Source organism: Macaca nemestrina, chromosome 17, assembly GCF_043159975.1.
Source record: "Macaca nemestrina isolate mMacNem1 chromosome 17, mMacNem.hap1, whole genome shotgun sequence".
In the NCBI taxonomy this organism is placed as follows: domain Eukaryota; kingdom Metazoa; phylum Chordata; class Mammalia; order Primates; family Cercopithecidae; genus Macaca; species Macaca nemestrina.
This window is the reverse complement of record NC_092141.1, coordinates 88,285,904-88,301,595: the sequence shown is the minus strand read 5'-3', so window position 1 is coordinate 88,301,595 and position 15,692 is coordinate 88,285,904. Positions and strand designations below refer to the sequence as shown.

Sequence of the window (15,692 nt, the reverse complement as noted above, 5' to 3'; positions counted from 1 at the left end):
TCCAGGGAAGCCTGGGACCCAGAGATGAGAGGCTGGCTGGAGTCCTGTCTCTAGAGGATCCGTGCCTGGCCAGGTGTCAGGCCTCAGCCTCCTCCACTGTAAGATAAGGATGATGATAACAGTGTCTGCACGTGTTAAAGTAAATAATACCAAAATGTGTACGTGAAAACATGTACATACATATATACACACACACACACACACACACATATACACATACATGATGGTTCATTTCTCAGCCCCCACCAGGGTGAAGGAAGTCACATGCAGGTCTCCTGGACTCTGTCCAAGGCACCTCCTCTTGGTCGCAAATAGACATCTCCATGTGTTTCATTTACAAATCAAACACACACGTTGACCACCTGCTGTATGCTACAGCCTATGCATCTGGGGCAGGAGAAGCTGGAGCCAGCCAGCCCCATCCTCTGACAGCCTCATCTACACAGGGAGAGGCTCCCATACGTCCCTCTAATGCAGCACCTGGATGCAGAGGCAGACACAGTGTGACACCAATAACTCTGGGAACCCCAGTGAGGCTCCAGGCAGCAGAGAGGAGGCGGCATCTGAGCCAGGTTTTAGAGAGTAAGAGGGTTCGCTGGTAGAGAATGTTCTAAACAGATAGAACGTCCAGGGTTTGTCAAGGGAAGGCCCCCAGCATGGTGGAGAAACACCTCTGTGTCTATGCAGGGTGGGCTGGGCTGGCTGGGGGGTTGAGACACTTGCTACGTGCCAGGCACAGGCACAGCTCCATGTGGTTTTCATTGCATCTTCAAGCTCACAGGCATCCTCTGAGATGGGTCTATTACTGCTGTCATGTGGCAGATGAGGAAACTGAGGCTGGAAAGCTGTGTGGGAGCTGCAGTGTGATGGTCCTGGTTCCCTGGAGAGCTGTCTTGGGCTCCTAAACTGTAGGCCTCACAGATGGGCTCCAGTTGGCCCGTGAGCCTCCTGAAATGGTTGCAAACTTTTGTGCACATATGTACCTTTTCTGGGAAGAGGTTTCCTAGGGACCCCGAAGGGTTAAGAAGCCCATCTCTAGGTAAGGAGAAGATTTTCAAACAGTGGTTCCAGGATCTGGCCACTGAGGATGCAATTCCAAGAATCCAGGCCCAGCGTCAGAAGCAGTGGATACCCAGAAAGGGACAGGTTCCGAGACACCAACAAGTCCCTGTAACCTACGGAGCATGAGGAGTGGGTGACCATGATTTCAGTTTGTTGTCTGCATGCTGTGCGTCTGGCGATGCCATTGTCTGAGATGGCAGATACAGGAGGAGCACTGGGTGCCAATGAGGTCTCCTGGGGCACATCTCCGGGTGAAAGTGTCTACTAGGACACAGGAGTCTCGAGAAAGGGAGGTCCAAGCTAAAGATTGTGATTTAGGAGGTGTGGCAAGGAATTGGGGCCCTAGGAATGGGTGGAGGGTAGAAACAGGAAGAGGTGATGGAAAAAAGCAGTTTCAAGGATCATCAGGTAAAAGCAGCAAGAAACGGGGCAGGACTGAGATGGATCGCTGGATTTGGCAATGAGGGGATCCTTGGTGACCAGGGTGGGAATTCCCAAGGGAGAGGTGGGAACATGGGCAGATTTCAGTTCCTAGGAAGGGACGACATGGCAGTATAGACAGTCTGGAGGAGACAGAGGAGACACTTGGGCGTCTGGGAGAGGGGGAAGGTCTCAGGACGATGCCTCTTGAGAATGTGGAAGCTGAGTGTGCTCGTGGGATGAAGGGCAGGAATGGGGGCAGAGGCAGAGTGGGAGGGACGGGGAGAGAGGAGGATGGGATCGGGGAGCTGGGGGAGACTTAGCCCTGTCTGAACTCCCAACTGGGGGCTGACTGTGGGTGTGTCTTTGGGAAGAAGCTGTTTGCCATCAGACAGACCCCTCCAGGGTCATGGGACATTCTTTCCCCAGGGCTTTCCTCTCCTGCACCTGCTTCTCCAGATGCTTTTGTTCTGGGAGCCAGGAGACCTGCAGAGCCAGCTGGATGATGCTGAGGTTGGGTGGCTCTGAGCGAGGTTTTCACTTGCAGCCTCTGAAGCAACGATTTCTGTCTCCTCTCTCTCTTCTTTATACTGTACTCGGTCTCCATTTTTCTCTGGTGTAAAAATAATGGCTTTGGATGACATGACACCAGGTATTGATTGAAGGGATGAGAATTAAACAGTTCTGTGTCTCTGGAACAAAAGAAAGCAAGACCATGGCCGAGCACAGTACGCAGGAGGCCAGTGTGGAAGAGCCAGCTCGGCAACTTTTTTCTTTTAATGAAAATAGTTCAGGAAGCGAGGACACCTTCCCCAAAATCCTTTGATGGGTGCAGCCCTCACTGAGGCTGTGAGCTGGTCTGCTACGTGTAAATGCAGTTTTGGAGGGTCATCTCCTCCCTGGTTAAAGACTGGCAGGTCTCTCACCCGGCCTGTCTTCCTCTGTCTCTGCCTGTTTCTGTGTGTGTGTGTGTTTGTGTGTGTGTGTGTGTGTGTGTGTGTGTGTGTGTGTGTGTGTGTGTGTCTGTCTCTTTGTCTCCCTCCACTTTCTCTATGTCTCTGTCTATCTCTCTCTATCTGTCTCTCCCCCATCCCATCTCTCTCTCTCTTCCTCTGTATTTCTCTCCCTCTCTCTATCTCTTTCTGTCTCTTTCCCTCCCCTTTCTCTGTGTCTGTCTCTGTATCTCTATCTTTCTGCCTCTGTCTCTCTCTGTCCCTATTTGTCTCTCCATCACTGTCTTTCTATCTCTCTCTCCCCGACCCCATCTCTCTCTCTCTTTCTCTATGTCTCTGTCTCTCTTTGTCTCTCAGGCTCTGTCTGTCTCTCTCTGTCTCTGTCTCTCTTTGTCTCTCTCTGTCTCTGTCTCTCTCCATCCTTGTCTCTTTGTCTCTCTGTGTGTGTCTCTGTTCTCTCTGTCTCTCTGGTTCTGTGTTTCTATCTCCCCATGCCCCTACACTTCTCTGTGTCTCTGTCTCTGGCTGCCTCTCACTTGTGTGCTCCCCTCCCCTCTGTACCCCGTCTCTCATCTCTTTTAGTTCATTGACTCAGGTGCTCACATTGGGCCCAGATCCTGCCTCCTCTCCAGCACCCTGGGGCTCCCTATCTATCCCTTTCCCTCTCCCACCCCAGGCAGTTTATTGATTTATCACAAAACACCTCCCTGGCAGCTGTGCTCAGCCTGATCCCTGCTTTGCTCAGCAGCATAAAAAAAGAAAAGAGCTACAAATGGCTCCTTCCCCTCCTAGGGCTCAAATTCCAGTCCTGAGTGCCTGGAGTGATCTCCAATTTGGAGACAGAATTCCAGCCCAGACGGCAGCAGACAAGGAGCAGGAAATGGCAAGGGGTGTGGGGAAAGAGGGCGGGCACCCGCTAAGAGGGGCAGGTTCATGGCTGCTCTGGTTTTCGGATGACCCTGTGGGTGGGACCAGAGCAGACCTGCCAGGAGCCCTGGGCCTGCTCCTGGAACCCCGAGGAGTTGGGGACAGGTGTGGTCTCCTAGCTTCTTATCGAACCCTCAACACTGTGTGGACACGTGGTTGCTCAGACCTGAGATAGAACGGAAAAACAGAATAGTCTAGAGCAGCAGGAAGTGACTGTCATCGTGGGGTGCACGTCTCTGCCAAGAGGACCAGGCTGGCCCTGTGAACCACACAGGAGGGCTTCACGCTGGGTGCTCAGGACCCTCCGGGCTTCCAGGGGCATTGAGGAAAATAGTCGAAGAAAACTGGGATTCTGTGTTGTGGCCTGTAGTGTCACTAAAGACCCATCTTCCAGTGGGAAGATGGGGGTGTTAACGGCGGGCAGACCACAGCACCCTTTTAGTTCAGGAAGTCCTTGTGATGTCAATTACATGCCCAGCCCCGGGGCGGCGCAGCAGAGGACAGAAGTGATTGTGACGGGGTGCCATCTTCTGGGAGTGCCGTCTTCAATCTCTTTGGAGATCTAGAATCTGCATTTGTGAAAATGTCTAATAACCACACTGGGCAGTGCAGGCTGGAGCCACAGGCAGGAGATTTTCCAGGGGTCCAGGGGGGCAGAGGCCTCTGGAATGAAGCGAAATGTCTGTGTTGGGTCCCTAGGGTCAGCTTGGGGTGGGTCTTGACACCCACCCTGAGAGTGAAGCCCCCCAGAGGCTTGGGAGGCAGGAAGGGGCTTATTGACTCTGGTAATGTGAACAGGATGGGACACAGGAGAGGCAGTGCGGCCATTCCAGATACGTGGTGACCAGGGGCCACTTGTAAGGAAAGGAATGGGAACGAAAAGGAAAGGCAAACTGCAAGGGAAGGGCTTCTGGGCTGAGCATGGGAGATGGTGGCCAAAGGGACAGCAGGGCTTGAAGTCTGTGAAGCTCAGGGAGGGGTTGTCGATGAACAGAAAGAAATAGGGTGCCAGGAACACAGCTTTTGCTTTTTGTCCATGTTGAGTTGGGCGGTCTGGGAGGGAGCAGAACCCGTAATACTTGGAAAGAGATGCTTAGAGCCCGGGGGCTGCAGATACACGTTTCTTTAAAATCTAAGCCTATGGGTCAGTTAGGGGGATGGGACCCAATTCATGAAACAAGAGCAACACTAGAGTGAAATGAGGCAGGGACCCGAGAGACGGCGTGTGTCAGAACACAGCAAGATGTGGCCGGCGGCTGCCCCAGGCTGTCAGAGCCCTGAGACCAGGAGCTGGGAGAGGAGGTCCCTTTGGCCACAGAGTCAGGGAAAGCTTCTCCAAAGGGAGGGTCTGGACTTGGCTCAGAGTGAGTAGAACCTGGTTGAGGAGGAAGTGGCCCTAGGACCTTCAGGCCCAGAGAAGACCCCATAGGCACAGCCCCACCACATGACTTCATGACCCCCAAGCCCATATGGTGGCCGTGGGGCTGGGTTTTACCCGTCCCAGAGCCAGAAACTGGTGAGAATCAGGGGTGTGGGAGAGGCCTGGGGAGACAGGAGTGGGACCACTATCAGACCCCCCTTCCACCCTGAAAACCCTGCCTCTGTAAAATGGGGAAGTGTGTGCAACCTGAATATCCCCTTGTCTATTTAAAGCATCTGCAGGAATGACCCAGGATTCTGCAGCATGAAAAGAAAAAACCACAACAGGTGGCACCGTTGTGCTCAGTGGAGGGGATTTTGACTGTGACAGTCAGGGTCTGAGTGGGAGGAAACTGGGGGGACTTCTGTGTAGTCTTAGGGTAATTCCAGAACCATCCAGGGCAAGAGGGATGCCCCTGCCTGGCAGTGAAACCAGCATGATACCCCAAACCCTTCAATTTCACCTCAGTGAGGGTGACACTGCCTAGTGTCTACTCGGGGTCAAGGGGGACAGGGGAAAGAGAAGACATTGCTGTGTCCCACAGTGGGGTTAAACTCATCTGGAGAAGCAGTGAAGACACACATGTACACATGCGCACACACGCACCTGCACACACGCACCCGCACACACGCACCTGCACACACGTACCTGCACACACACTCGCACACACGCAGCTGCACACACGCACCCGCACACACGCACCCGCACACACGCACCTGCACACACGTACCTGCACACACACTCGCACACACGCAGCTGCACACACGCACCCGCACACACGCACCCGCACACACGCACCTGCACACACGTACCTGCACACACACTCGCACACACGCAGCTGCACACACGCACCCGCACACACGCACCCGCACACACGCACCTGCACACACACTCCCGCATACACGCAGCTGCACACACGCACCTGCACACATGCACCTGCACACACGCACCTGCACACACGCACCCGCACACACATACCCGCACACATGCACCCGCACACATGCACCCGCACACACATACCCGCACACATGCACCCGCACACATGCACCCGCACACGTACCCGCACACATGCACCCGCACACACGTACCCGCACACATGCACCCACACACACGCACCCGCACACACGTACCCGCACACACATACCCGCACACACACACCCGCACACACGCACCCGCACACACGTACCCGCACACACGCATGCTCACACACAAGAGTCTCTGGAGTTCATGTGATGGTCAGTTTTTCTGGGCACTTAACTCTTCAGCCCTGAATGGAGAGCTGAGAGATGCAGGCCCGGGTGACTGTTGAGGGCTGTTTTCTGGCTGCGACTTAGGGCTGTGAACAGAGGTGCTCCCGGGATGAGTGATTTCTTCCACTCTGGACAGATCAGCATGAGAGGTCAGGGCTGAAGGGTCTGAGAAGAAGCTGGACTCCGGGTGGGACCCCTGGTGACACCATGCTAAATAAAATGTAAGACCAGCCATTTCTTTCTTTTTTTTTTTTTTTTTTTTGAGACGGAGTCTCGCTCTGTCGCCCGGGCTGGAGTGCAGTGGCCGGATCCCAGCTCACTGCAAGCTCCGCCTCCTGGGTTCACGCCATTCTCCTGCCTCAGCCTCCCGAGGAGCTGGGACTACAGGCGCCCGCCACCTCGCCCAGCTAGTTTTTTGTATGTTTTTTAGTAGAGACGGGGTTTCACCATGTTAGCCAGGATGGTCTTGATCTCCTGACCTTGTGATCCGCCCGTCTCGGCCTCCCAAAGTGCTGGGATTACAGGCTTGAGCCACCGCGCCCGGCCCAAGACCAGCCATTTCTTTAAAAGAGAAGCCTGGTGAAGAGGAACCAGGACAGGAGCCATAGATGGAGACCTCCTGGGAGAGCGAGGGGTGAATCCAGGACAGACGTGGGCCGGGCTGCCTCTGTGTTTTCCTGAAGATGCACCAGGGCTGGCCATTAGGCTGGGGTGGGGGGGGCCTCCAGCTTCCCTAGACTTTGCAGATGAGAGACATGGACCAGAGGATATTGCTCAGAGCCGCCACCAGGCCTGTAGAGCTCCTTCCAGGGAAGGAGGAGAGGACACAGTGTGGAATAATAATTTCAGGTTATATAGTGGGCCTTTAAGGAAGGAAGTTCTCAGGGGTGATCTGGTTGGATGGCATGACCACATAACACCAGCAGCAGGAATTGCTACTGTGGGAGAAGAGGCTGGGGGAGCTGCTTCCATGCCTTCCTCCCCAGAGTGCACAGGATCACAGGCAGGAGTGTGGCCAGGATAGGGGACAGGTTTGGGTGAAGAGCCCTTGATAGGAGCCCCAGAATGACCATGACTGGTACACTGGACCAAGGACTAATGAAGACAATGATGATAATAATGGCATGGGAAGGGAGTTTGTCTCCATACAGAGCAGAGTTGGGTTGGAAATATTAGGGATCCCTCCATTCTCCAGTGTCTGAAATGGGAGGAGCGCCATGGGACACTCGGAGCAGATGTGAATGGTTCCCTGGAGAGGCCTGGCCCTGCAGTGACTGTGCCCCAGGGGCCAGGGCTGGGATTTAGTGGGTGTGTGGGGACTGCCTTTCTGCACCCAGCCTCCTCCCTGTCCCTCTTGGCCATGTGGGTCCGTTCTTGCATTTTTATTCTTTACTTCTTCCCCTCTGCCTTCAGCCCATACCTGGGGTACCTGCTGATTCAGCTCTCTTCCCTCATGCTCTCCCCCACCCCACGTGTGGCAGCTGCCAGGACCTCGGACCCTGAGCCCTTTGCTGCCCAGGCTCCCTCCTGATGCCCCATCCCTGTCCCTGGGCAGCTACGGCTAACCCTGCACTGCTCGGTCCCAGCCAAGAATTTAATTTCACAAAGTGCAGGAAACGGCCATTCATCAAGTTGATGCTGTTTTCACAGGTGAAGCCAAATGTCTCCGGGTGGAGAGAGATACTCCCCCTTCCATCACTCTGTTGCCAGCAGTTTGCTCGGGTCTCAAAGCCTGGGAACATGAGGGTCTTTTCAAGAAGTGCACTCAACCAGTGCCTGCGGGGGTCAGGCTATGCGAGACCTGGGGACTGTCAGCAGCATCTCACCACCCAGAGCTGTGCTGTTTGTAACGGTGACCACGGGTCATGGGTGGCCATTTCCACTGAATCAAATTAAAATGAAATACAATGATAAATTCTGTTCCTCAGGCATGCTGGCTCCCAAAAACCTTCAAGTGTTCAAAATTAACATGTGCCAGTGGCTATGGGACCAGGCATCCCAGCCACAGATTGTGGCCAGGGTCACCCCAGCTACCAGATAGCCCTGCCACAAAAGACAGTGTGGTCTGCACAGTGGATAACCCTGTCCTGAGTGCTCAGCAGAAAGTGGCCTGTTCTGCAGACTAAGAGGCTTAGGGGAAGGTTCTATCAAAAGGGGTCCTTGCCACTGATCCCCAGTGCAGCCTCATGCCTGCCGTGCTCTCTCCCCATCTCCATTCCAGACACACAGAATGGTGCGCGATGAGTCCTGCCCATGTTTGCACCTGTGGGCTGTGCCCTCCCACTCTCCTTCTACCTGACCACCCCTTCCATGCCCAGTAAGACCCGCTCAGCAGGTGTGACCTCCTGCAGAAAACCTTTCCCGATTGCCCGGAACAAGGTCAGCTTTTGTCATCAATGTTTATATGGATAAGACAGAGAAGGAAGGCCGGGCGCGGTGGCTCACGCCTGTAATTCCAGCACTTTGGGAGGCCGAGGTGGGTGGATCATGAGGTCAGGAGATCGAGACCAGCCTGGCCAACATGGTGAAACCCTGTCTCTACTAAAAATACAAAAATTAGCCAGGCATGGTGGCACGTGCCTGTAGTCCCAGCTACTCGGGAGGCTGAGGCAGGAGAATCGCTTGAACCCGGGACATGGATGGTGCCATTGCACTCCAGCCTGGGTGACAGAGCGAGATTCCATCTCAAAAAAAAAAAAAAAAGCGAGAGAAGGAGTAAGTGGATGACTGTAGCAGGCTTGGCAAAACCAGAAGTATTTTCCCTGGTGAAAAAGTCACAGGTGAGCTCCCAGGTGAGGCAGGTAGGACTGTAGTTTTTTAGAAAGACAAATAAAAATAAAAGCAACAAAAGAAAGACCCCTTGAACTTCTGCTGCTCTCAGCTGCAGCCTGATCTCATCGCGGTTGGGACCTGGCTCTGGAGCACTTGTCCCTGGTCACTGCTGCTGAGCTGGACACCATCGCTCAGGTCACTGGCCCATCATTTTGGAGAACAGCAGGGTCCTGGCAGGAGGTGGGGCAAATTTCCTGATGTCCAGGGCCTTTGGAGTCTCAGAGCTTCTGCCAGGGCTCATGAGGTTGCCAAGGTCCCCCTGTGAGCTGGAGGCCTCACCCTTCCCAGAGAGGTGTGAACCAAGGAGACCCTCAAGGCTGTGATCATCCCTTTGCCTGACTTAAAATCCAGTCTTCTCTGATCTGGTGGTGATTCAAGGAAAGGGAAGGGACAAAGGAAAGAAGATCTGGAACCATAGAGAGAGAGCCTTGTAGGGAGGGCCAGCCCAGGCTGGTCCCTAGGGAAGGAAATGCTCAAGGGTGACCGTGCTCAGAGCAGCCTCCTGGGAAGCAGAGAATGAGGCCAGACAGGCCTGACTGCAGAGCCAGGAGGCATGGGCTTGGTTCCAGCTTGGCTCCTGGTGAGCTGTGCAGCTTCAAGGAAGCCACTTAACCTCTCTGGGCCTTAGTGTCCTCATCTTTAAAATGGGGCTAAAATTATTGTTTGGGCCCACCGCACTGGACTGTGGTCAGATTCAGTAGTGTCACAGTGCTTTGTGAACTTCGAAGTCCTGTGGAAATGGGAGAAGTCTGTTTGTAGCTGTCTTTTCTAGGGGGCTGAGGTCCACGTAGACAGGGCCTGGGGGTTCACACTGAGGCCACCTCAGAGGGTGGGAGGTCTGGGTCCAGAGGAGATGTGTCGGGAGTCATGCTGCTGGAGAGGAGCTGGGGAGCAGGGAGCTCGCCACCTCTGGCAGGGAGTGCCCAGGGGCACCTCTGCACTGCCAACTGTGCCTACAAGTTGTCTAGAGAGGTTGGGCAAGCCTGGGCTGGAAACCTGGCACCTCCATGGACCTTTGTTCTCTCACCTATAAAATAGGAATGAGATTATGGTGAAACAATATACAGAGGGCATCCAGTGTAGTGCCTGACCCCGGGCCGGCGTCCCCTTGAGATTCACTCTCTTCCCTTCCCCTGTGCACATCAGTGTCAAAGTGCATGGGCGACCAGGAAGACCCAGATATTTTCACTGCAGCCCTCTGCATGGTCCTGGGTTGTCAGTAAATCTCAACTAGATCCATGCAGGGCGAGAAGGGAGGGACATCCTGGCGCCTCCTAGCTTCTCAACCAGTTGCAAGAAATCAAGAGCAGTGGTGTGACAAGAGATGCTAGGAAATGCTGATGAGAAGCCTGCTCTGGCAGGTGGAGGGGCCTCCCACCATCCACCCCCACCCCCGCCCTCCTGATGCCCTTACCCCCAACACCGTTGACAGTGATGCTCTGGAAAAAACCGCCCCTGAAGTATGTAATTGATTTCCCCTCTTGCTAGTTCTTAACCTGGGCCTTTCGGTGGTAGAAAAGGATGCCTGATTAGAATATCTCTGAAGAGGGCAGTGAGTTATAGTAATGGACACTCTTCTAGCTGTCTCTCCCGCTCATAAATCTATCCCCCTCTGAAAGTGCAGATGGTCCATAATCGTCCATCATGCCGGAGTTCAGCACCGGACAGCTCCCGGGTGGGTTTTTCCTAGGAGGCTCCTTTTTCTGCAAGCTAAACGGAACTGCGACTCCGCACAGCCTCTCCCTGTAATGGAGTGTGAGCAGTCCAGCCGTCAGGAATGATTTAGGAGGGAGCAAACGATAAATATCCAAGAGGTTGGAGCTCAAAGCAGGGAGGCAACGGAGGGGGAGGTAGGGAAGAGGAGAGAGGGAGGAGCCGTTGCAGCTGTACTTACATTTTGGTTGTGCTTTTTGTTTTTTATTGATTGGTTATTTTTTCAGGGTGAGGAGGTGGTAATGTCCTAAGAAAAGGTGGCTTTGAGTGACCTTTTAAAGACACTCTCCCTTGGTCTCCTTTTCCCTCCATTCCAAGGACGACGCTCTGTCAGGTCTCCCACACGGAGGATTGAGGTCAATGGGGCTGTTTGGTTGGGAAAATGTAACTAACTGGGTAGTTGACGTTTAGGGATAAGTAGATTTCCCCACAATGTTGCCGGGCTCCTCAAATTAGTCCCTCTGATGCCATAGCTTTTTCTTTCAATGAGATGACCCAAGTCTTCAAATCTCCCACCACATTTGAGCCCAGGGAGCTGTAAACTCCTCATCTCCAGGGAAGGCTGCACCCCACAGGCTGCCCTGGCCCACCTGTGGAATCTCCAGTGATAAGCCTACCCAGGGGAGCTGGGGATGCAAAGGAGGCAGCTCCCTACCACCATTTGTCTTTCGGCTCAGTTTCTTCCGTCTGCTCCTCCCCGATGCAGGGCCCAGCACATAGCAGGAATGGGCACGGGGTGGTGTTGCCCAGGGTTGGGGGAAAATTGGCTCAGGCCTCAACATTTGTGAGGGGCTTTGACGTTTTCTAGAGAGTCATCAAGGTTGAGTTTGCTCAACGCTGAGTGCGTTAAACCTCTACAGTTTCTAGACACCTCCTGCTTTGATACACGGGGACTGAGCTCCTGTCTTTGCACAGAAGCCTAAAGAAAATCCCAGGCAGAGGACAGTCCTTGGGATGATGACCCCACCTTGGACTGTGGGCAATATTTCATGGCCCTTCAGCCCTCTCCTTGCTTCTCTGCCTGCCCAGAGGCCGAGGAAGCAAGGGCTGAACTTCAAGGGTGATGAATGAGCGTCTGCCTCCTACAGGTTCAGGTTGCTCTGCCAGGTGGTGGCTTGTGGCCGCACTGCAGCAGGAAGGCTGCCTGCTCTCCCCTGTCCAGGATCCCCATTCCAAGGGCCTCCCTTCCCTCCACCCAGGAGCCAGCTCCTCTGAACTCCAGATGGGGCAGGGAGGCTTTCCGAGCAGCAGAGCTGGGAGCCACCTGCAGATTCACCTGCATAAATGCTTGTCCACATCAGCTGCTTGTCTGCCCACCAGAGGGGCTACTTCCAGGAGGTGGGGATGAGCTATATGCCCTCCATCCAAAAAGGGGCACTGCCAATGGGAGGGCTGTGTGCTGACTGTGTCTCCTTACTAGCCCTTGAAAACAGAGTTTACTTCGGAGGTTTCCTGAGCCCCTGGGGTCTCCCGAGAAGGGAGCATGCACACTTTGGAAGCTCAAGCTGCATCCCACGCTCATTTGCCAGATGTCAGCCAGCTTTGAGGCTGCCACGGGGCCACGGCAGATTGCTCTGGAAGCAGAGGGAAAGTACTGCTGCTCCTCCTGGCTGTGACAGTGGCCCACGTCCCCAAAGCCAGTTCCTTCCCAGATGACTGCAGGCTGACAAGTGACTCCCTTCTCATCCCTCAGTCCTTTCCTATTGCAGGGAGGCCCTGAGAGGGTGGCAGTCCCCAGGCCTGACCCACTGAAGGATGCAGAGCTAAGGCGAGTTGTGTGGTTCTGGCAAGTTCCCAGGAACAGCAATGACCCCTGTAAATGGCTTAGCAAGAGGAAGTGGGCTTTCCATCTCCCACCTGCTGCACCCAACACCACAGAAGCACTTGAGTGATTTAGTTCCTCCTAGAAATGGGCACCTGAAGATTTGCAAATAGCCTGGAAATGCAAGATCCTGAGTTCTTACCATGCCTCTCTAGCTAGACAGCAAGCAATCTGCCCGAACAATTGGTCTCCATTCGCCCACTTGCATCTGCATGGTAATCAGCCCTCACTGCGGGCTCGCATTGGTGCATTGCTCCACGCACCATCGGCCACGGGCAGAACATGCCTCTCTTGCCAGCTCTTGGCACGCGGCCATCTCTGGCCAAGGCAGAAGAGAGCTGAGCAGGGCACTACCTCTTCAGTAATCCTGGCAGCGTCAAACACAGGACGAAGGTCAGGAGCGAGCCCCCACTGCAGAGAGGCTTGGGGAGGAGGTCCAGCTGGGTGGGCAGGTGGAGTCACTGAGTACCCTGCATCTGTTGGTGGCCTCAGCTGCCATTACAGCCCATCTCTTGGCTGCAAAAACGTGCTACCATTATCATCACCCAGGGTGGCAAGGTGGTGCCTAAAAGCTTACTTCACAAAACAGTGGACATCTTGTAACCAGCTATCGTGTCTCCGTCTCCAGGAAAACTGCTCTGGGGATGGTCATGAACTTGGGAGAGCATCCATCCCATATCTCTGCCACAGCAATGGCTCAGCACAAACACTGAGAGAGTAAGCGGCTCCTGGAAATAAACTCTCCAGACCCAGGGAGCTTCCTCGAGATGCCCTAGCGCATTGTTTTTCTTGATATTATGGAAAACAATAGCAAATCTGCTCCTGTTGCATGCCAGTGCTGTGTGTCTTTCACCAGCATCATTTCCAGTCCCAGTGACAATGGGATCAGAATATCAATGATCTTCCTTTGCCACCTAAGACAATGAGGCTTAGAAAAGCCGAAAGCTTTGAAGGAGCCCCCTCCCAAGGAAGGCTTTCAGAAATCTGTCTAAACCAGGGCTGCCTGGTTCCCAGCCTCATGTCCCTCAGCACAATGCCCCCATGTACTTCTTACTTGCAAACTAATGCTTGTGACAAGTGAACTCAGGGCCAGCTGGCCACATGCAGTGCCAGCAATCCAATACGCTTGTCTAGGTGCTTTGCAATTGAGCTGTGTAGACAGTCGACTGTGTAGACAGCTGGGAAGGCAGCTTCTGGGCAAGGGACTTGGGGAGCTACAGTACTGCTGGTCAGCTCACTGAACATCACAGGCCTCCCTTGAGAACCCAAAACAAACCTGGTATCCTCCCTCTGGGGCATGCATATATGAATGCACAGGCCCAGAGGGGGCTTCCCAGACCCCTAGAAGCTCCTTGGTCCATCCTCAGCTGCTGTCTAGGAGTCCCTGTCTCAGTGGCTGGAGACCCAGCTGTGCCTCTGGCTATACCCCAACCCTTCAGGGTCGTGCTTGGCCACCATTGCCTTTAGATGCTGCATGACACGTGTTCCATCTTCCCTGGGAAAGTGAGCTTCTCCAGCCAGGTCCTCAGCTCTGCCATCTACTAGCCCAATCTGTTACGCTTGACATGGACAAGGGAGAGGAAGACAGCTAACTTCTACTCGGGCGTGCTGGTGCCAAGCTCTGTGCTTGGAAGCTTGCCTGGGCGCCCCACCTGTGCCATCTCACTTAATGACTTGGAACTCTCCCCCAGTCCTTCAGCATTCTGGTTCAGAGCCCGTAGCCCCACCCTTCACTGCACACCAGGTTGCTCCACAGAGCGGCTTCTCGATCTTGCTCTCTCTCTCTCCCTTCTTTCCTGAGGTGCCCCTCTTCTCCCTGCCCCCCTGTATTTTTTACTCTTTATGAAGCACAGCTCAAAACCCACCCTCACCTGTGAGTCCTCTTGCCCCTCCTCATCACACCCATCTCTTCTTTCCTGGCCCTGATGTTTTTCTGTGTCACTTTTTATATTTATTTTATAATTGTTGGTGTGCAGGTAACATTGAGAATAGCTCCTGCATTAGAATCCAGATTCCTGGCCAGGCAGGCCAGGCCAGGTGGTGGTTCATACCTGTATCCCAACACTCTGGGAGGCCAAGGCAGGCGGATCACCTGAGGTCAGGAGTTTGAGACCAGTCTGGCCAACATGGTGAAACCGCATCTCTACTAAAAATACAAAAATTAGTCAAATTCAGTGGTGTGCACCTGTAGTCCCAGCTACTCAGGAGGCTGAGGCTGGAGATTTGCTTGAACCAGGGAAGCGGAGGTTGCAGTGAGCCAAGATCGTGCCATTGCACTCCAGCCTGGGTGACAGACAGAGACTCTGTCAAAAAAAAAACAAAAACAAAAACCAGATTCCTGAAATCCTGGCTCACAATTCCAGCTCTTTGGCATCCTGTGCCGTGCACCTTATGGGGTCCTCTGTGCCTGCTGAAGACCCACCACTTCCTTCCCTCTGCCTCTGACATCTCTCTTGTCTGCTAGGACACTGGCGATGGTAAAGCTGCCACAGTGCCACCGTTTAGAAGAGAACTTTCTCACCTGCACTCCATGGGAAATTTAGAGTCTGTGTTTGTGTGTCATGCTCTGAAGGGCTCCTGTGTGCCGGTTCCAATTAGGAGTGGGCGTGTTGGGGCCGGACCTGGAGGGGTATAGTTGAACATTTGGCTCAGGGGACCTAGCTGCCATAGCCTCTGTACGTCCTGCTGCCATTGCAAGAGTGTCCTGATTTTCTGTTCGTTTTCTTTCCCTGACATTGAGGAGTTGGTGCAGACACAGGGAAGACATGAGGTAGAGACTCCGGCATCACTGTACATTGTAGAAGGAAAATGAGCCCGTAGAAGACTGTGGCGTCCCTGTGCCCTGGGCTCCTGCACGGCCTTTGAGCCCATTGCAGTTCTCATCTGGCCTGTGCTTTAGACCATCTCAATCTGCAACATAAAGGCCGCCCATCCAATCACTGAGCTGCCGCGTGGCACGTGGATATTGGCCATGGCACGGGGGCCTCTAGGACCTACTCCCTTGGGACACTCAGGCATCTGTGGATGGCTCCAGGCGGAACCACCAGTTACATTGAGGATCCAGTGCTGCCGTGATGGGAGCTTTTGGAAGAATGTGCTGGACTCTGAATGTGCAGAGAAGGTGGCTTCTCAGGAGGCTGAAGAATCTGTTTTCCCCCCACCTGTTAGCGATGGCGAGAGCCGGACTCTGATTCTGAGACCTGGAACAGCCCCTCAAAGTTGTTTTTGCTGCGAACAGTGGCAGTTCTGCTCCAAGGTTTTAGGGGGAAGACGGACTCACACCAAGAGCAGGC

General features: G+C 54.0%; 2 protein-coding genes across 19 annotated transcripts in view; both read left to right on the top strand.

The window, feature by feature from the left end:
- The window catches only part of LOC105469257 (RNA binding fox-1 homolog 3), a 524,235-nt gene that overhangs the window by 275,113 nt on the left and 233,430 nt on the right, over positions 1-15,692 (top strand). The gene's annotated exons all lie outside the window — the stretch shown is intronic.
- On the top strand, positions 3,389-6,462 carry LOC139359402 (putative uncharacterized protein FLJ46204). The gene is made up of 2 exons (XM_071082043.1): positions 3,389-3,467; positions 5,539-6,462. Exons 1-2 carry the CDS (start codon positions 3,389-3,391, stop codon positions 6,051-6,053), a joined length of 594 nt encoding a protein of 197 aa, XP_070938144.1. The 3' UTR covers positions 6,054-6,462.